Genomic DNA, 20,325 nt, shown 5'->3' on the forward strand with positions numbered 1-20,325 from the left:
TCGGCCACAAATCCCAGCCAGTCGGATGAGTTTTTGTCTCCTCGGCTTGGAGCTGAGTGAGACTGATTGCTGACAGCAGGGCGTTGCATGATCTGTGCAGGCTGATATGCATGCCGCAGTAAGTATTCGACAATCATTACATGTTTTTGGAGCTTTATGTTTCATGTGAGAAGTACTGAATCCTTCGAATTTAATGGAACCCAAGATGCAAAGACGCCATGCGAGTATAATGTAGCTCCGCTCTGGTGACTACTAGTAACTCGTGCTCACTGGTGCGCTGAGCTTCCGCTATCCTCTTTCCCGTTTTCGAATTGCTACTCGCGCACAAAAATTGCGAGATTCCATTGAACAGAGAAACAACAACCCTGAATCATGCTCGTCTCCTATGTTTGCCTGGCCGGGATTATCGGGTATCTGGTCCATGTCATTGCAAGACGAGTCTATCATTGGAATCGTCTGCGGCATATTGCAGGTCCCCCAGGGACCGGGTGGACGAAGTTATGGTTACTCAAGCAGGCCTGGTCCGGCAGGCTCTGTGATAGACTCTACAATGCTTGTAGAGAATATGGTAAGGATGCCGTCCCCTTGGTATATCACACGGTGATTGACGTTTTCTCTCAGGCCCTCTCGTACGCATTGGGCCAAATTGGGTGTTGTGCGGTGATCCTGCTGAGATCCGTCGAATATGGGGAATAAAGTCTGGCTATCAACGATCGGATTGGTACAAGGCTGTTCGTTTAAACAGCGAAGTGGACAATGTTTTGTCGGTGATTGAGAATAAGCAGCATCATCAGCTCCGAGCCCATCTCAAGCCGGGGTACGGCGGCAGGGGGATCGCAAATGAGGAACAGCATGTTGACCAGCAGATCCACAAACTCATAATACTGATTGAGCAGCGATATATCTCAACCCGGGCAGCCTTGCGACCATTAGATCTAGCTCGAACGATGCAGTACCTGACGCAGGATATCATCACGGCTATCGGGTTTGGAAAACCGGCGGGCTACTTAGAGGCGAATAGTGATATTTATGGGATCCTGGAGACGTCTGAGGCTCTTCATAGACCTGTCCACATGGTCACCCTGCTCCCAACTCTCAGAAAAGTCCTAGAAAGCCGTCTGCTGAAACCCTTCCACCCTAGACCCCATGACGGGCACGGGATTGGCAAGTTCCTTGGATACATCAAAGACCTTGTCGATGAACGATATGCCGACCTGAAAGCTGGCCATGCCGATATTCTTCAGTCTTTCATCAGTTCCGGTTTGAGCAGGCCCCAAGTCGAGTCGGAAGCATTTGTGACTGTATTCGGCGGGACGGACACCACTTCGACTGCCCTTCGAAATATTATATTCTATCTGTCGGCCACTCCTCAAGCATACCGGGCACTTCAATCCGAAATTGATGATGTTGTAAAAACAGTCACAAGGCCTGTGATTAGAGATGCCGAGGCAAAAGCCCTACCATTCCTCCAGGCGTGCATCAAGGAAGGACTCAGGATGTTCCCACCTACTATGGGTCTTATGGGGAAGGTGTGCCCGCGCGATGATACAATCTGTGGCGTCAAAGTCCCTGCAAACACCCAGGTCGGTTGGTCAGCTTTAGCAATTATGAGAAATCGAAACATCTTTGGAGAAGATGCAGATGTTTATGAGCCACAGCGGTGGATCGACGCACCAGTGGAAAAGAGGAAAGAGATGGATGCCTCTTACGGCTTAGTATTTGCGACTGGAACAAGGTGGGAGTGCTTAGGGAAGCGGCTGGCGTATATAGAGATGGGAAAGACGATATACGAGGTAGGCACCGTCTCCTTTTCACCGCGACTTCGCTTTAATTGTTGATGACCTTGTAGCTCTTTCGACGTTTCGACTTTGCCATGGTCGATCCGGTTGTGCCATTTGGGTGGGCCAATCATGGACTGACGGCGCATTTTGATATGAACGTAAGAATAAGTCGGCGGGTGGGACTAAACGGCGAGGAGGTATCTTAAATTTTCCCACAACGTGGCCCTGTTATTTTAGCAAATCTGGTAGACCTTAAACGTGTTTAGCTGAAATGTAAGCGTTATATACTCTCTCTCTGTGAATTAGGGCCAAGCTGTGTAAAAAAAGCCTGGTTAGGTGATACGACCGGGGTACGACCGGGGCCGTTCCTTAAAGGCTGTCTCCCTCCGGCTTCCCCCTCACTCCTTCATTCCCTCATCTGAAATATTTCGCTCGCACATTTGTTTCGACCATGTCCAGGGCTCTTGGGCTTGTTAGAGCTTCATCAATTAAGTCAAAAAATATTATTCCGAACAATCGTACCTCGTTGGCCCGCGCTGATATTCCTAACACCGACACCGTCGACAATGCCGCTCCCGCGCGCGCTCCCTCTTTGTTCGGCGAGCAGGCCGCACAGCCTCCTCGTCTGAGCACCACTAACATAGCCTGGACCATGATGTCACTCTGTCTGTCCGTCCTCCTTTCTGCCCTTGATTTAACGATCGTTACTCCTGCAATTCCCGCCATAGTCGGCACGTTCAAATCCGCTGGCGGTTACATTTGGGTAGGGAGCGCGTATACTTTAGCCTACGCAGCGATCACTCCAGTATGGGGCTCTGTCTCCGATATATGGGGCCGAAAACCGATCATGTTGATCGCGGTAGCCGTTTTTTTGGTCGGAAGTCTCGTCTGCGCCCTTGCACCGCAAATGGATATTTTGATCCTGGGTCGTGCAATTCAGGGACTGGGGGGCTCAGGTATGGGGATAATGGTCAATATTGTTGTCAGCGATATGTTTTCGTTGCGGGATCGAGGATTGTATCTCGCCATCACCTCACTGGTTTGGGCGATCGGAAGTGCCATTGGGCCGGTGTTGGGCGGTGTTTTTACGACAAGGCTGAGGCAAGTGCATCTGGAGTATAGTAATGACAAGGCTAACAGTTATTTAGCTGGAGATGGTGTTTTTGGATCAATCGTGAGGCGTTCCTTTCTATGTGATGATTTTAAAGCTGACTTAACCAATAGTACCGGTCGGAGCCGTCTCTTTTCTCGTCTTACTATTCTTCATGAGAGTCCCAAGCCCTCGAACCCCAATTGGCGCCGGCCTGAAAGTCATCGACTGGACAGGAAGCCTTTTAATTGTAGGGGGCTCTCTGATGGTCCTCCTGGCCCTCGACTTTGGCGATGTCGTCTACTCTTGGTCCTCCGCAACGGTGATCTGTCTGTTAGTCTTCGGGATAACAGTGATGGCGCTGTTTGTGGTCAATGAGTGGAAGATTGCCAAGAATCCCATCATCCCTGTTTGGCTGTTTACCTCGCCGACCAAGGTAGCACCATATGTTGTCTTCGCGTGTAATTCATATGTCTTCATCGGACAGGCATATTACCTACCCCTATATGCGCAGTCCGTCCTGGCCGCAACAGCGTTGACATCGGGACTATACCTCCTCCCACTAATCGTCTCATGTGCCTTGGCCGCAGCCGCAGCGGGTATTTTCATGCAGCAAACTGGGAAGTATCTACCCGTGATGTATATTGCGCAGGGATTTTTGGTTCTTGGTTCTGGCCTGCTCATAAGCCTCGAATTTGAATCCAACATAGCCAAGCTGGTCATCTTCCAGATACTGGTTGGCATCGGCGTGGGCATGAATATCGAAGCCCCTATACTGGCAGCTCAAGCTGCTACAAGTATTCGTGATACAGCTGCCGTGACAGCGACGATGGGGTTTGTTCGGTCACTTTCGACCGCTATTTCGGTTGTTGTTGGTGGCGTGATCTTTCAGAATGAGATGAATACCAGGAACGAGAAGTTAGCAAGCCAGCTTGGCTCGAACTCATCTTTAGCCAATATATTCAATGGCGACCTTGCTGCTTCTAGTGTGGAGGAGATCAACACCATTGGATTGAATGCAGGCCAACAAGTCTTGGTGAGGAAGACGTACTTTGAGGCGTTGAGGATAGTGTGGATCATGGTAGGTCACCTCAACATTGCACCGTGTTGTATTGCCGTCTTTTCATTATGTCGAAACATCTATGCTAATGGAATGTCCTGGTTGTTATTAGTATGTTGCCTTTGCTGGACTTGCCACCATTCTCAATCTATTTGTGCGGGCCCGTAAGCTCCGGAGTGAAAATGAGGGCGCCGTGCTGGGTGTTGACCGGTCGCGGCAAGAAGGCAGCCCCGCTAATGGGGTCGCGGAAATCGAGTTGCAGAACGATCAAGACTAACGTTGGCTTTCGGTTCATGGTGGGCCGATTTCACACACAAAACCATACCAACTACGTGCTTTGTCCCTAGAATACAAAGATCTATGAAAGTCATGTCAAAATGGACAAGTTCTAGCGCCGCAACCTATGATACCGAACTAAGGCCAATAACATCGGCCCAAAGTTTCAGAACACAGTACTGGAGACTTGTCTTTCTGGACGCCATCTAGAGTGCCGCTTGTTCGAAAGACAACAACATTGGTTGTCACTTTCATTAGCATCGCCCTAAGAAAATTCCGAGTGCTTCAAATCTGCCGTGGACATTTGGGAAGTAGATTCGGTGGTGGAAGGCTGAAAGGCTCCTAGTTAAATTTCTGGAGGCTGTCAAGACGGAGTTAGAGGATCATCTAGATATTCTTCCAGGCCGTCTTTTCTATTTAAAGTTTGGCGTTAGGAGATCTTGAACGAATGAAGTTCATCTTGGTACCAAGGTTTACCTCGTGAGCGCGTCGAAAGGTATGAATATGGTGATGTCATCAATACGATGCCCTAGAGTGGAGGTGCATATGTTGTGTAAAATACAGGCGATTTCCCAGCTCCTGCTAGAGTTGATGATGTATCAGACATTCTACCTAAAATAGCCGTGGACGCTTACGTTCAACGCTGATAGCCCACTCTCTAGCCTTTCAAGTATAGTCATCATAACGAAGATATGGGGCAAGGGAATCCTGATGAGAGACTGGTGTATCTGGCCTGCCAGCATATCTTCCGTGGCGATGCTTCAAACGTCCGAAAATTGAAGGTTATTAAGGGATTGATCAGAGAGGATGGGAAGCCTTCCCTCGCGGATATTCTACGGCAATATAATATCAAGAAGATCAGCACCGTCGCCAAAAAGCTGCTTGAGGAAGAAATATTTGGGAATAATTCAAACGCCAAAATGCGATTCCCAGATTTGTTTCACGTCTCACCGACCCAAAGCGCTAAAAGGCAGATTTCAGAAGCAGAGGCTGCGCAAGGCGAAGCGAGTGCGGTAAAGGAGATTCCCGAAAGGGAAGTAAAGCATGTCGTGATTGTTCCTCAACCAAAGCCAAAGGATGAGGCAAACAGAGAACCAGATAGTAGGTATACCTGAGCAAATATCAACGTCCAGAGAAAATTTGACAATCTATTTACTTCAATAGAATCACATTTGGAGCGGAACCGAAATATCAATAAGGCCATTCCGTCGCTTTACCCCGTTTATGTGCAGTATCGATGTCAACATCTCATCACAACCACTATACAAGAATTAGTCGAGGAAAGTTGTTTTGAGTTTGCTCAGCAGCATTTTCCTCACGTTTTGGAACTAAATAACTGGGATTGCCCTGAGTTGGTAGAACTGACCGAATGGACCAAGTTACTCCCTCAGCATTCTTTGCATCCAGCGGGAGCCACAAAGAAACCAATGGACGAGGTATTTGGTCTCCTGCGTGACTTAAGACACTCTGCGGTCCACCGGCTTCGAAAGACTGCGACTGGTATCGAACGACTTGCCGAAAATGCTCAACTTTTCCTTGAAACATTAGAGGATGTGTTTCGCTCAGAAAAGGTATCTGTGCTTCGAAGGGAGCTGAAAAGCGCAGTTGAAGAGCTCAGGCGCAACAAGGACCTCTTAGAAGGGAATCTGCGCACGCAACTCGAGGAAATACATAAAAAGCGGGCTGAACTGGATGCTTGTGAAAAAGATGCAATCGAATCTATGGGCCACGAAGACCTAAGATGCCAAAACGATATCGGTAAAGGGCTGGAGAGTATCGTTCTAAGGGTTAAGTCAAACGAAAAACAAGATTGGAAAGGAAAGGGAAAGTTGTCTTATATGGACCCAGACTTGTACGGATCGGAGAAAGGGTTTCTCGCGGCGAATTTGACAACCTATAGCCCTGAATTCTGATGAGGGCTAGCAGTGAATAATGCTTATATTTTGACTGAAGAACTCGAGTGGAAAATTATTCCTAGACCTAAGTTGAGTATCAATGTAGCTCTCTAAAAGGAGCTCACTAATTGAACACCACAATTGGATGAACACCACTCTATTCCTATATCCGGTATGGTGCAGTAACTGTAACAGAAAAACCGCTATCTCAAGTATAAAAGTACATTGCATCACCTCGCTTAATGCACATCAATATACGAGACAACGCTTCGTTAGAGCCATGATATAGGTAGGAAAAGGTAACTCAATGGGTTCAGTGGGTGTCACTCTATGATCACCTTCACATTCCAGCGTAGTCTACAGAGTAACGTGAGCAAGTAGGTACTTGGGTATGTACTCAATAACATTCCTCTCTGAATATTGATTACTGCGCTACTTTGAATGCGGTTAGTGAGAGTGCTCAACTAATTCTGTGGTGTTCAATTATAAAGCTCCCTCTAAAATTCTAATTAATCTTTAGTTAGGAAAATCACGCAGCAGCGACTCCAGTCCCTGCAGAATGTCCGCCTTCAAATCCTCCAACTCCTCAATACCGCAGCTAACCCGCAGCAGCCGCCTATCACATCCTTTATCACTCATAGTCCGCCACTCCATCAAACTCTCCACACCTCCCAAACTAGTCGCATGCTGAAAAACATACATTCTTGTCGGCAACCGACGCGCATGCTCCGGATTATGAGTCCAAATTGAGAACACCGGTCCAAAGCCACCAGGCATTTGCTTCTTCAGCCAACCATCCTCCAAATCCTCCTTCTGAAGCGAAGCATGCTGAACATGACTAACAACCTTCGAGACCGGAGACTTCGCATCATTCACCTGGTCCTGTAACCAAGCAGCAAGCTTCGTAGCCGTCTCTGCCTGCTTCATTACCCGAAGCTGCATTGTGCGCGCAGAGCGAATACCCAACCATCCCTCAAAGCTCCCCATCACACTACCGATGTACTGGCGGTCTGTATGTAATGTTTTCAACCATCCTTCCTTCACTCGCTCAGGAGCAAGGACCAGCATTCCGCATAACATATCCGAGTGGCCACCGACATACTTTGTTCCACTATGCATCACTATATCGGCTCCAAGATCGAGGGGATTTTGAAGCGGGGGAGGAGCAAATGTTGCGTCAACTGTTAAGTATGCACCCTTTGCAGTCGCTTTCTCTCGGTAATAAGCCAGGTTTCTAGCCTCGCCGGTTGGATTAAGTGGTGTTTCGACGTGGATAATATCGCCCGGACCAGCTTGATCAACATCCGTTAACTCTAGTTTTTGAATTCCTGATAATCGTTGGATGATATCCAAGACGCCATGGCATCCATGATACCCGTCTCCGATGAAGATCTTCTTGGGGTTGAGGAGGATGACCATTGCGTGAAATGCTGAGAGTCCGGTCGAGTATGTGATCACTTCGCCGCTCATGAGGCTGCGTAGCACGACTTCTAGTCGCTTAGAGTTGGGAGCGGTATAGCGGGAATATACGTGGGAGTCATTTGGGTTGTTTGGCTATGATGGCACGAGTTAGTAATGGGTAAAATGGCATTTTGAAGCGATGCTTTGGCTTACATCGTTGTTTTCTTCTGGGACTAGGTCTTCTGCGTCTCGTGCGTAGCGGAAATTCACCGCTGTGTGCATGCCAGGAGCGATGGCTCGGTGAGGTGTGAAGAAGTCGTCGGCGTGAATACCTCTTGTTGAAGGGTGCATGTCGGGCAGGGCCTTATTGAGGGCCTCTGCCGTCAAAACAAAGTTGGTATCTCCGATTGAGCCCATGATGTATACTGAGGGTAAAAATAAGCAATAAGCAATTCTGGTATGTGCAGAAAGGTGCAAAATTCATGAGTATTCAATTTTATAACAATTCTTACTACATCTAGGTATTACAGCCCAAATGGCAGCTCCTGGGGTCCGAGTCTTCAAACTTAGGAAATATGAGGCCGGATGGTCCCGTATCGTGGGCGGCCCGACGGCCGATCAAGTGACCGGAGATTCCCCGGTCTACGCGTATCTATGACATGTCAATGCAAACCCCTCATTTTAAGGTCTGATTGCAACGCCAGATATCGGGTATCAAGTCATGAGACTATGCGGAGTATCGAAACAAGCATAAACTCCCGCGGGAGAGCCATCACGTGGACGGTAAGGTATCATGAGCACCGTGCTCAATAGGCCAGGATAAAGCATAAAATCAAAGTCAATTCGCTGTAACTAAACATAGATATCTTTCTTTAAACACATATCAAGCAATGACTCAAGACATGGAACAATACGACGTCGCCGTCGTTGGACTCGGCGTCCTCGGAAGTGGTGCAGCCTACTACGCCGCCCAGAAGGGCGCGAAAGTGATTGGATTCGAGCAATTCGAGCTCGGTCACGTTCGCGGAGCTTCCCATGACACGTCACGCATTGTTCGGACATCAAATTTTGCACCTGAATACGTCGCTCTCGCCAAATCAGCCTACAAAGACTGGGCCGAACTCGAAAATGTGAGCGGGTACAACATGTTAACGACGACCGGCGGCGTGGTTTTCTTTGCACCAGAATCACCTGTCCCAGCGAGTGACTTCACAAAGAGCCTCGCTGCCCAGAATGTGCCTTACGAAACACTTGATGCGCAAGAGGTGAAGAAGCGTTGGCCTCAGTTCGACATCCCCGATAATGTCATAACAGTGTATACGCCCGACTCAGGGATCGCTCATGCCAATAAGACTGTTAGCACTTTACAATCGCTGGCACGATCGCATGGTGCCGTTTTGAAAGACAATACGCCTGTTCAGCGTGTCACGCCTCAGAAATCTGGTGGTGTTGTGATTGAGACACCCAAGGGACGATTCCAGGCGAAGAAGGTGATTCTCGCTACAGATGCGTGGATCAACAAGCTTCTTGCGCCTCTTTCAGTGCATATCCCAGTCTCTGTTATGCAAGAGCAAGTAACTTATTATAAGCCCACCAATCCATCTGCCTATGAGACAGACAAACTTCCCGTGTGGATCTGGCAGGGAACTCATTGTTTCTATGGATTCCCCAGCTATGGCGAGCCAACCATTAAAGCGGGTCGCGATTATTCCAACAACTTCATGAGTCCTGAGGAGCGTACGTTCGTTCACTCGCCACAGTTGCTTGAGCAGCTCACATCTTTCATGGATGGTTTCATGCCAGATAAGGAGCGCACTCCGCTTCGCACGATCACTTGCCAGTATACGATTACTCCCGACCGGCAGTTCATCATCAGTCCGCTCGACAGTGCTCCTGATATCATTATTGGTCTTGGTGCGGCTCATGCTTTCAAGTTTGCGCCTGCCTTTGGGCGTGTCTTGGCAGAGTTGGCGGTCGATGGTCGGACCGATGAGGATATTTCGAAATGGGGGATCCCCAAGGTTGCAACAATGAACAGCAAGCTTTGATGACCATGTGTATATAAGTCTTGAAAGTGTCTTAAGATCGTCAACAGAGAATTATCGCGGCCGTAGCGTGATTACTCACCATACATCATCCACCTTGATTTCCCTCCTGTAGGTTAGTAGTCCCCCAAAGACCCTAATTGCGTCAGATATGACCAATTTGGCTCTTCGTAGCCCATCATACCCAGTCCATATATCTGGCTCCCGCTGTCCAAGGTGGGAAACATCATTCTGGCGTCGAAATCTGTCCCTGGTGGCCGAAGCCCCATGCTGTGCTCAGTATCAATATTGCCAAAGGCTGGTATTCCTGTCGTAGAACCGACTTGACCAGACTGAGACGTAGGGGCGGCGTTTGAATCTTGAGCCAGGCCATATTGCACTTGTGAAGTTTTCATTTCTGATTTATAGGCTCGACGCAATACAGTGATCAACTCCGGTGATTCAACGCTCTTCCCCTGTTGGACTTCGGCCTGCTCATGGGCATCCCAGGCTTTGAGAATTGCCTGCCCAAAGGCAGTATGCATAGGACTTTTCAAGTTGCGAACCATGTTTCGATGCTCATGGTCATTTAAAATAGCCTTCCATGCGCGCTCACAAAGAGGCCCAGTTGTACGGTGTCGAAGTTCGCTCATGAGGAAGAAAAATCCTGGCATGGGAGCTTGGAAATGAGTGTACCAGAGAAAACCACGAAGCTCTTCGGTGGAATAGATCTCATCGTCGTACTCAATCATTTGCACAGAAGTCATGAAGAGTTCATCACGCTCTTCATCAGAGAGCTTTGTTGTCGGGATACCACGGCACATAAAATCCACGACTCGAAGTTTGCAAAGCGATATACGTGCCGTAAGCAATGTGAAGTTTTGTATAGGGATCTTGGGATCGCAGTATTCCAGGTATGTTGATTCGATATAGGCAGAGTATTCATTGAGACCGCGAAAAGGCGAGGTGCTCACTTCGGGAGGGCTGAAACTAGACGGTGGCACAAGGGGTTCGTTATTTTGTCGATTCCTCACTATCGATGGATCGGGTCGCAGGCCGCTCGGGGTAGTCGAGACCAAAAGTTCTACACGAGTAAGGCAGAAGAGCATCTCGGTCGACCCCGTGAATGGTACTGGAAGGGTCTTGGTATTCTTGTGTAGATCTGAATCGTTAATGTTGAGAGGAAGTCGACAGTCAGTCCGAGATGATGACAAGGCCGTTATAGCAGATCCTGTCAGCTCAGCTATGCGCTTATCAAGCATAGCCAGTTGCCACCACAGTCTTCGGCGTTGCTCTGCCTCAAATGGCGGAAGTCCAAATTGATCGCCATCTCGATGTATACCAAGACGGGTAGCTACACGCACCGCGACGCCGATCAAGCAGAAAAGAGATCGCGGATCAACAGAACGGCATATACTGAGCTATAGTCCAATATGAATCAGGATTAAAAAGCTACTTTCTGTCCGGACGGGGATCACATGCGAACTCATGCATGGCAGGTACTTGAGATAAAGCGCAGATTTAGACTTACAAGGTATAAAAGGAAAGCCTGTAGTGTCGTCAGCTCGCTTGAGCTCATGAATTGAGCATTGATAAGAGCTTGTTGTGAGGCTGCATGGTACCGAGCCAACAACTCTTTTTTCGAAACTCCAAAAGCTGCCTCAACTTCTTCATTCGGCATGGAAGTCACTGATAGGAAATACATGGCAAACATCAATGCCTCGAGAGGCTCAGCAACGTTGAAAAGGTCGGCGCTAGCTTTGACGATCTGGTTCTGCAGGGTGGGAGCATGATTTATCTTCAAAAGAGGATTGACATTGTTGAGATAGATCTGCCACAGTTGAAAGATTTGGATTGCTGGTGGATGAAGGTGGGTGATTTGACTTTTCGAGCCCCCGACCATGAACGGAAATCCGTCATTAGTATTCTCGAACATCTTGTCGAAAGCGTGGTGAATTTTTGGCTGCTCGTGCTCATCATCATCATCGGAGCCATGTAGCAGGTCATTGTGAGTTTGATACTAAATACGGTCAGGTTCGCCTAGAAGAGCGGGATAAAGAATGAGCGAGCCAACTAACCTCGTCATAGTATGCAGCCCATTTAGAACTTCTGTATCACATTAGTGCTCGGAACCGTTAGAGACCGAAGTTATACGGACTTTTTACGAACTGCTCCCCGAGAATCCGCAGTCTTCGGTGAAATAGAGCCCGGGGAGGGATTCTGTATATCACTGGCCATCTCCGACGCGGTTCTCTCACGGTCATTATCCAGAATTGAAGTAAAGTTGACGCCATTTCGAGTCATAAGCGCCTCATATTTCCTGAGCCGATCGATCAAATCATCTTCCTGGGTCTTCCGCTTTTTTCTTCGCGGTGGCTGTATGGGCGCAACCTTGCACTCGACCTGTGCTCGAACACAACCCGAGCAGGGTTTCTGTTGATCACATCGGACCTTCCGCTGCTGACACAGAATGCAAGAATTGCCTCGTGGCAGACTCATAGTTGGGATTGATTAGGTCCCGCTCATTGAATCAGCCGTTTAGTTTGAATCGATGACAACAGGTAAGCGTTGAGCCCATATATGATTCGGCGAGAAAGGGTGATGTCGGTCCCGAAACATGACGCTCGGGGCCGACTGCCATCTTCCCCGTGACCACTAACCCAAAAGGGGTAGTATGAGTCTCATCATCAAACGTTGAGATCGAGATTTATTTAGCTTCAGGATTACCGTTAAAAACTTGTTCTGAAGATCGGAATGCTATGTTCCTCCAAGGAACGGGCCAATGCCGTGAATAGGCCGAAATCCCCTTGATTGGAGCCCAGCGACAAAGGAATGCTAGCATCATAACTCCAAGATCAACTATATTCCTCAACATTTCTTCTCACTTTCTGACTTTGGCTGCATTTATAAACTGGGCACAATGACACGGCCCGCACACTATCAAGATGGGACGGATTCTGAGATTGAAAAACAAGATGATTCTGGACGACAAACAATTACAACAAGTCCCCAACCATCGTCATCACCACCAGGACCACCTGGTGGGCCTGCGGGAAGCCAATACCAGCCAGAAACACTCCATTTCTGGCTAATAATGCTATGCAACTTTCTGTCGCTGTTACTGGTAGCACTAGACCGAACAATCATCGCCACGGCCATCCCTCGCATCACCGATGAATTCCACAGCTTGGGCGATATTGGCTGGTATGGGTCAGCCTATATGCTAGCCAGCGCATCATCACAGCTACTTTTTGGACGAATTTACAAATTTTACGATATGAAATGGGTATTCTTGTCTTCAATTGTTGTCTTCGAAATTGGATCAGCAGTTTGTGGTGCTGCCCCTACTTCCAACGCTTTCATTGCAGGACGTGCTATTGCGGGATTTGCTTCTGCGGGAATCTTCTCTGGATGCATGTTGATCATCATTCCGTTGGTACCTCTCCACAAGCGACCGATGTATCAAGGCTTGTTTGGGGCTGTGTTTGGAATTGCTTCGGTCATGGGTCCTTTGGTTGGTGGAGGTTTCACCAGTAGTGTCACTTGGAGGTGGGTTGTCATGAAGCACGAAATTTTGTAGTTTGTCACTGACTCGGTCACAGATGGTGTTTCTATATCAATTTGCCGATTGGGGCGGTTAGTTTGCTGGCTATGACCTGCATCTGGCATCCACAGAAAGTTCAGCATGAACCTGTTCCAGTTCTGGTGCATATCAAACGCCTGGACCCATTGGGAATGCTCTTCTTTATACCGTCAATGGTCTGTCTTCTTCTGGCTTTCCAATGGGGTGGGTCAAAATATGCCTGGAACAGCGCTCGCATCATCGCGTTGTTTGTCGTATTTGGGGTCTTGATCCTCATCTTCGCCGCAATTCAGGTCTGGAAACCTGAAACAGCCACAATCCCTGCAAGAGTTATTACTCGTCGTAGTATTCTCAGCGCAGCGGTATTTATATTTTTCACATCTAGCGCGATGATGATGCTGATTTACTACGTTCCAATCTGGTGTGAGTAATGCCCCAATTGTCATCTGCAGCATCACATATTAACTTCGCCCAGTCCAAACCGTCAAACTAGTCAATCCTGTCAAATCCGGAATATATACTCTGCCACTAGTTCTCAGTCTCGTCGTCGCGAGCTTTATCGGCGGTCTAGCCACGCAGAGAATCGGATACTACGTTCCAGTCATGTATCTCAGTCCAAGCATCATGTCGATAGGTTTAGGCCTAATGACCACCTTCGATCTCAATACCAGTTCATCTCATTGGATTGGGTATCAATTTATATCGGGTTTCGGCCTCGGTCTTGGGATGCAACTTAGTGGACTGGTTGTGCAAAGAATCCTTCCGCCACCAGATATACCAATCGGCATTGCGCTGATGTTCTTCCTCCAGCAACTTGGTGGGAGTATTTTCGCCACGGTTGGACAAACAATTCTGAGTAATATACTCGTTTCGCATCTGAGTGGGGTTCCGGGCCTGGACACAAGTTTGGTCGTGAATGAAGGCGCGACTGATTTGGTTTCTGTCGTGCCGTCGGAAGATGTTGTAATGGTTCAACGGGCATATAATGATGCCTGTAGGAGAATATTCTTTACCGCTCTGGGGTTGACATTGGTTGCTCTGATCAGCTCTGTTGGTATGGAGTGGAAGAGTATTAAAAAGGGCAAAAATGGTCAAGATGGTCCGGAGCATGGCGGAACCAGCAATGGTGTGGGTGAGACCGACGAAGCTGCGACTAGGGAATCTAGCCAGACGCTTACTGATAATGCCGAGAGGAAACGTGATCAGTAGGCTCCCTGCATCCATCAACGCAAGTCATTCATATAGCCAATGGGTTAACAGAACTTGTAGCGAGCTTATATAGGGCAGTTCAGGTTCAATAATCTCGAGGCATGCTTTTCAAGCGAGCTGTGATAAGTAGTATATGCCACCGCAACACATAAGTCACCTAAGGAAAAATCGATTGCTTCATCATAGTAACGTAACCAATAAGACATGAGTCTATCTACTGACCGTACAAACGCCGGCTTAAAACGGTCAAATATGCCAATAGAACGCCCGCTGTGTGTCCTAGTGATCCAAGATAATATCTTGGCCAACTTGGGCCTATTAATGGCTGATATACTGGAATATAGCGGACACATCCCGTTCACCAGCCTCCTGCCGCATGAGCAAGTCTTGAATTTTGCCCAGTGGTCCTTGCTCCCCAGTATTGACCAAATGGTTCCATGAGCTTGTATCGCCATAAAGCATGGCTGGAGCTTTGACGATTTGCGTTCCATCCGGCCGGCATCGCTTGCACTTGAAAGTATCGTGCGTGTCACTACGAGTCTCAGGTTTGAACTGGAAAAGTTCTCGCAGCGATTCCAATGAGAAATGGCGTTCAACATCCTCCGCCGAGTCCACCACGCAAGACGAAAGAGATTGCTTGTGAGACTGACGCTGGAAAATCTTCTCCTCGATGGATCCAGTCGCAATAAAGCGATAAACAAAACAGTCCTTCTTTTGTCCGTCACGCCATACACGGGCTAAAGCTTGCTGGTCTGCAGCAGGATTCCAGTCAGGATCGAACAACACAAGTCGGTTTGCACCAATCAAGTTCAGACCGCATCCACCAGCTTTACTACTAAGGAGGAACACAAATTCAGAGCCATCGGGGTCGTTGAATTTGTCGACCAGTTTTTGTCGCTTCTTGATGTTCATTGTGCCATCCAGCCGCAGATTCCCATAATTACGCGACCGGCAAAGTCGCTCAAACAAATCCAGAGTCTGGGTGTAATTGCTGATAAGAACAATCTTGTCGTTGGTATCTTGACGGATCCGAGCAAGCATGCGATCTAGTACCATCATTTTTCCGGAGTACCAGCTCCTCACATCTCTGTCGCGTCCTCGATACTCTGGTGCCGTGAAGTCCTCGGGGTATGCGTGCTCACACCCAGGAAGGTCCTTTGCAAGGTCCAAGAGATCCGGATGGTTACAAAGCTTCTTCAATATACCAATGGCTTTCAATGGCTGACTGCCTTTGCCTCGAAGCAGACTTCGAATCTCCGGACTCTGGATGAAGTGGTTGTACAGGTCCAACTGGAACGGAGCCATATTGCAGAACACCACGTGCTCATATTTCAGAGGCAGGTACTTTGATAAGAGTTCGTTGCTTCGGCGAATAATGAACTTGTTCACAATCCCGGATAGTTCTGTGAGACGCTCATCACCTAGCTTTCGAGCTTCTTCAGTACCGGCAGCATCTCGGCCGCGCAGAATGGGTATTTCGAATCTCTTGCGGAATTCGGCTTGAGATCCCAGTAGATTAGGGTTAGCAAAGTGAAGCAGAGCAAAGTACTCCGATAGGTCATTCTGAATGGGTGTGCCGGAAAGGATGACCCGACGGTTCACGTTAAGGCTGTTCAGAGCTGTCCATGTCAAGCTATCCTTATTCTTGAGTCGATGACCCTCGTCGCATAGCAATAGCCCAATCGGTGTATCTTTCAATGAGTCCACATACATGCGGAGAGTTTCATAAGATACAATGAGGATGGGTCGGACAATCCCGCGACCTGATGCAATTGCCCACTGCTTGATCTGAAGGGTGAGCTCGGCCTTGGAGGCTTTCCCATCGATTGCAAAGGGAGTTGTTGCATCCTTTCCAAGCCATTTTCCTGTCGAGAATGTCAGGTGAGAGATCAGTAGCCACATATTATCAACGCCTACCTAATTCATTTGCCCAGTTGCCGACTAAACTGGACGGACAGGCGATCACGCACTTTTGAATAGTCGTTTTGCCGGCTTCCGGGGCTTGCTTGATCAATGTCCACATCAAGGCGATACATTGGAGCTGAAAATCGTCAGCTGAAGAAAAAAATGTCTGTACGTCCATGTGTCATACCGTTTTACCCAACCCCATACCATCTGCCATAATACAACCATTGGCATTCTTATCAACCATTCCTGTTGTACATCGGTACATGAACTAGACAGATCCGGTGGTGTTAGTCTGCAACTCACGGTTCAGGAGTTATGGGGGCAGAGTATGGTACCTTCACACCCTCCACTTGATGTGGTCGGAGAACCTTCGCCAGTCGGGGATCGATCACCACTGGCACCTTCGGCCGCTCTTCCACTTTTTTCTTCAGGCCAAGAATATCTGCCAAACTCTTATGTACCAGCGGTTCCTCTATTTTCGGGCCGTCGTCTTCCTTTGGTGCTTCCGGGTCCTTGGGCATAGGCTCTTCGATATCGTCAACAGTCGGGTCATAGAGAACAATCGCAAGCTCTCCACTGGGATCATGGAGTGGTTTAACAACGAATGTTGCGCCCTGCCGCATGCCCAAGGTGGGCGCTGCACGACCAGGGTTGTATTGATCGGTGTTCTTATTAATGAAAGGAATGGAGAACCTTTGTCGGAAGGCCGCATCCTTGTCCTTAGGCTTAAATACCGGGAACTTGTTCACCTCTCGTGTTGCCAACGCCAATCGATCATCGTTTGTGTACGGCTTCTCCGCTCCATCTTCCGTGCTGCCATCAGCATCTGCGTAATTGACCTTTCTTCGCTTTCGTGCCGGTTTCTCTGATACTCGTGTGTAGGTCGCCGATCCTGGGCACTTAAATGGTTTCGAGAGTCGGTCCAATGAGTTTATTGACTTGGGCTGCAGCGGTGTTTTGACACCATCGGTCCCGGGCGCGGCTGGCTTAGCACGATACCTTCAGTTTGTCAGCATGGATCAAAAAAGGGGGACGTAGAGACATACATGATTACAGTGTGTGAATATCAGACAATTTACAGTCATTTGTACAAAACACTCTCCAGGCGTTCTTGGTAAAAGATGGAAGGTGATCGACGCGTTGACTCAGCCAAGACTCGCGCCTGCCTACAACACCAAAGTGCCACGCCGTCACGTGATCTAGTAATCACCCCGCCGAGGTACAACCTTAGACGGGAACTGGGGAAATGAGAGAGTGGGGAAATAGAACTCTTCCACATCACTACAAAACCTGCATGGATTCGGGTTTCTGGGCGGGCTACCTTAGTGGTGCCCTTGGAATTATCATTGGAAACCCGTTAGATGTGATCAAGGTTCGGCTCCAGGCGGGCAATGCGGCTCATGTCCCGCCATCCCACCTATCCGGAATAGAGAAGGCGGGCTCGCTCGTTCGAGGTTCGTTTTCACCACACCATAGGTCCCTTTATGACCTGTATTGCTTCATGCTCTAACTATTTATTCAGGTGCGGCTGCACCGATTTTTGGATATGGAGCCCTCAATGCAGTTCTCTTCATGGCATATAATCGGTTGCTGATGACTATGGATCACTCCGTTGTAGACCCTACCAATCCTTCGGGGGTGCCTTTGTATAAAATATGGGTTGCTGGTGCCGCTGGCGGACTGGCTAGCTGGACTATCTCTGCTCCAACTGAATTTATCAAATGTCGGGCGCAGATGGATTCTCGTCCGGAGGTTTCCTCGTGGTCCGTTGCCAAGGATATATATCGGCACCGTGGCTGGCGAGGACTTTACTACGCAGGAGGTGTCACAAGTGCTAGAGATGCAATTGGCTATGGATTCTAGTAAGAAACCGCCCCTTTCCCCAAATTGCTTTTAGATCGCTTTTATCTTGAGCTTCCAAAGTTGCGTTCAATGTTAACCGGCAATTGACACGCTATAGTTTCTGGTCCTATGAGCTCTGTAAGCGCCTTATGACATCTGAAAATGAGACTTCCAACCAATCGGCCATGAAGGTCCTCCTTTGCGGTGGCATTGCCGGAATTGTAACCTGGGGATCAGTCTTCCCCTTGGATATGATCAAGACTCGACTCCAAGCCCAGACGATGCATGATGCGCATGATGTGCATACACTTCCGGGTTCTGCAGAACGCCAACCTCTTGTACGCCCGCGCCAGACACTAACCACAGTTCAAATTGCCAAAGAGGCTTATCGAGCTGAGGGCCTGAGGCCCTTTTACCGAGGACTGGGCGTCTGCAGCATACGAGCTTTTATTGTGAATGCTGTCCAGGTGAGTTATTTCAAAATACTACTTCTGATTGGCTGATTCTAATATGCAATCAGTGGGCGGCATATGAGTGGTTGATGAAAAGCTTTACTCAGCCACGCCAGCCATTGAGCCTCGAGCCGATGACCCAACGTACCTAGATGTCTACAACTAAATCGCATGGATAGTGTGTGGGGGTCCCAAACAATGAGCATGTATACCGAAACCCGATTCAGGTTAGATTCTTTTATTTGGTATTGAGGGATTTCTATTGGAATTATTACTCCGGGGTATTTGCCAGGAAAGGGGATAAATTTCGAGGACGCCGTTGTTTCATCCGAGAACCGGCGGTTTCGCGGCCCCGTAAACCGGCAGAACACAGATCCGGCGGTCTTCGGCATATAAAAAAAATTCACCTCACGTGAGGACTCCACCTATGCAAGGTGCAGTAGTCAAGTGGGCATGGGAATCATGCGTGGACGTTCGTATTTTGACCATGTCGACCAGACCGAGCTGAGTGGCGACGAGAGGTTTCTTGCCTCTTGGGTGGCTTTTCCCTTTTTATGTGGCGATTCGAGGCACCGTGTTTAGAGCTGCATCTCGGTGTCTTTTTCAGGGCGCTTGAAGTTGTCGACACCCAGGCCGACAACGGCCTCAGCGATCTTTTGGGAGTGAGGCTCTTCTTTCAAGATCTTGACCCTATTGAATATGACCGTTAGCGATTGGTCGCACAAAGATGAAGAGCTCACAACTCACCTGCGCTTGTGGTTCTTGCCCTTGGTGTGCGCCTTCAAGTTGTAGTCACTTTCGAACCACTTGGAGCATTCTGTGCAGAAATGCCGTCCAAGTCCTGGTAGATCCTCTACATCCTTAGACTCCTTGTAAAGTTCCAGGTGACGGGGTGATTGGATATCGGCGATGACCTGGTCGTAGTCTCTGCAGAGTAAAACGTCGTACGTTAGCGTCTGCACACATGGAGGGGTCGAAAAAATTCAGTCGTTAGGTAACGTACCTTGTGCGACGCTTATTCTTGACTTTGCGCAAAGCACCCATTTTTGCTAGACTTCGGCTTGCTTGCCGACACAAAAAATTGAAGATCGAGAGTTTCAACGCAAAAAAAGTTATCACCGATTTCCGGAGTGATAATGGGGCGGAGTGGGGAACGGGACAAGCGCCAGGAAGAACAAAGGGCGAAGTCGTGGAGGGATTTTTCCGCTGACTGAGTGGAGCAAGCGAGCGATTGAAACGCATCGGACTTGATTGGCAGTTTCAGTGCTTGGCCATGGACGCGGGAGTCCCGTCGGCACGCCTCGGCTCAGCAGTGTAACCGGTTTTCAGTGTAATTTATTCTGCTAGCGTATCGTATGAAATGTATTTTGGATATGCTTTATCCCTATGACGTTTGCATTCGCGGCATGTTGCTCCGGCCCTGTTGCGGACGATGTTCCTGTTCCGAGACAACAACACGGAAGAGGCCAGATATGAATCATGAGAATGTGCAAAAACGAACAATATTAGCTATTATATGCCTACAAAAATGACCGTCGAAGTGCGGCTCATCAATAAGTGGTAAGTCCAAAGCCACTCCCCTTGATTCGGGATGATCTCCAGCCCACATGCAATGGGGAACTTGATACCTTGCGGGTAAATGGGGAAGATACCGAATAGTCATACCCGAGTAAAGTCCCTTGGCCCGAGTCCCAAAAATATTGTTTAACCTGATACAACTCGAGATTACTATGAACGTTGTAATTGCAAATTCCCTGATTGGTGGCCCGCTTTGGGCCCGTCACATGCCGTGTATTGCCATTAC

The 20,325-nt window shown here is 48.5% G+C and overlaps 10 protein-coding genes across 10 annotated transcripts; 6 read left to right on the top strand and 4 right to left on the bottom strand.

Moving 5' to 3' along the window:
- Positions 1–372: 372 nt before the first annotated feature.
- Positions 373–1,838, top strand: N7503_001952 (cytochrome P450; the record flags this gene model as incomplete). Its single annotated transcript, XM_057061499.1, has 2 exons — positions 373–568; positions 622–1,838. 2 exons carry the CDS (start codon positions 373–375, stop codon positions 1,836–1,838), a joined length of 1,413 nt encoding a protein of 470 aa, XP_056925461.1.
- A 394-nt stretch (positions 1,839–2,232) lies between these two features.
- N7503_001953 (uncharacterized protein) lies at positions 2,233–4,208 on the top strand (the record flags this gene model as incomplete). Its single annotated transcript, XM_057061500.1, has 3 exons — positions 2,233–2,737; positions 3,006–3,952; positions 4,044–4,208. 3 exons carry the CDS (start codon positions 2,233–2,235, stop codon positions 4,206–4,208), a joined length of 1,617 nt encoding a protein of 538 aa, XP_056925462.1.
- Positions 4,209–4,899: 691 nt separating this feature from the next.
- Positions 4,900–6,120, top strand: N7503_001954 (uncharacterized protein; the record flags this gene model as incomplete). The annotated part of the gene is made up of 2 exons (XM_057061501.1): positions 4,900–5,308; positions 5,372–6,120. 2 exons carry the CDS (start codon positions 4,900–4,902, stop codon positions 6,118–6,120), a joined length of 1,158 nt encoding a protein of 385 aa, XP_056925463.1.
- A 498-nt stretch (positions 6,121–6,618) lies between these two features.
- N7503_001955 (cystathionine beta-lyase) lies at positions 6,619–7,920 on the bottom strand (the record flags this gene model as incomplete). The annotated part of the gene is made up of 2 exons (XM_057061502.1): positions 6,619–7,656; positions 7,717–7,920. 2 exons carry the CDS (start codon positions 7,918–7,920, stop codon positions 6,619–6,621), a joined length of 1,242 nt encoding a protein of 413 aa, XP_056925464.1.
- Positions 7,921–8,393: 473 nt separating this feature from the next.
- N7503_001956 (putative sarcosine oxidase) lies at positions 8,394–9,551 on the top strand (the record flags this gene model as incomplete). Its single annotated transcript, XM_057061503.1, has 1 exon — positions 8,394–9,551. One exon carries the CDS (start codon positions 8,394–8,396, stop codon positions 9,549–9,551), a length of 1,158 nt encoding a protein of 385 aa, XP_056925465.1.
- Positions 9,552–9,664: 113 nt separating this feature from the next.
- On the bottom strand, positions 9,665–12,026 carry N7503_001957 (uncharacterized protein; the record flags this gene model as incomplete). Its single annotated transcript, XM_057061504.1, has 4 exons — positions 9,665–10,948; positions 11,059–11,547; positions 11,606–11,636; positions 11,686–12,026. 4 exons carry the CDS (start codon positions 12,024–12,026, stop codon positions 9,665–9,667), a joined length of 2,145 nt encoding a protein of 714 aa, XP_056925466.1.
- A 421-nt stretch (positions 12,027–12,447) lies between these two features.
- N7503_001958 (MDR family MFS transporter) lies at positions 12,448–14,319 on the top strand (the record flags this gene model as incomplete). The annotated part of the gene is made up of 3 exons (XM_057061505.1): positions 12,448–13,076; positions 13,130–13,533; positions 13,586–14,319. 3 exons carry the CDS (start codon positions 12,448–12,450, stop codon positions 14,317–14,319), a joined length of 1,767 nt encoding a protein of 588 aa, XP_056925467.1.
- A 318-nt stretch (positions 14,320–14,637) lies between these two features.
- N7503_001959 (DNA-dependent ATPase RAD54) lies at positions 14,638–17,574 on the bottom strand (the record flags this gene model as incomplete). Its single annotated transcript, XM_057061506.1, has 5 exons — positions 14,638–16,184; positions 16,237–16,360; positions 16,412–16,495; positions 16,563–17,226; positions 17,549–17,574. 5 exons carry the CDS (start codon positions 17,572–17,574, stop codon positions 14,638–14,640), a joined length of 2,445 nt encoding a protein of 814 aa, XP_056925468.1.
- N7503_001960 (uncharacterized protein) lies at positions 17,522–18,673 on the top strand (the record flags this gene model as incomplete). The annotated part of the gene is made up of 4 exons (XM_057061507.1): positions 17,522–17,681; positions 17,750–18,089; positions 18,188–18,536; positions 18,590–18,673. The coding sequence occupies 4 exons, from the start codon at positions 17,522–17,524 to the stop codon at positions 18,671–18,673; spliced, it is 933 nt and encodes a 310-aa protein (XP_056925469.1).
- Positions 18,674–19,099: 426 nt separating this feature from the next.
- Positions 19,100–19,565, bottom strand: N7503_001961 (putative C2H2 finger domain protein; the record flags this gene model as incomplete). Its single annotated transcript, XM_057061508.1, has 3 exons — positions 19,100–19,211; positions 19,269–19,448; positions 19,525–19,565. 3 exons carry the CDS (start codon positions 19,563–19,565, stop codon positions 19,100–19,102), a joined length of 333 nt encoding a protein of 110 aa, XP_056925470.1.
- Between the last annotated feature and the right edge of the window lie 760 nt (positions 19,566–20,325).

The sequence above is a fragment of the Penicillium pulvis genome (genome assembly GCF_028828015.1).
Source record: "Penicillium pulvis strain IBT 33274 chromosome Unknown contig_12_segment0_segment0, whole genome shotgun sequence".
Classification (NCBI taxonomy): domain Eukaryota; kingdom Fungi; phylum Ascomycota; class Eurotiomycetes; order Eurotiales; family Aspergillaceae; genus Penicillium; species Penicillium pulvis.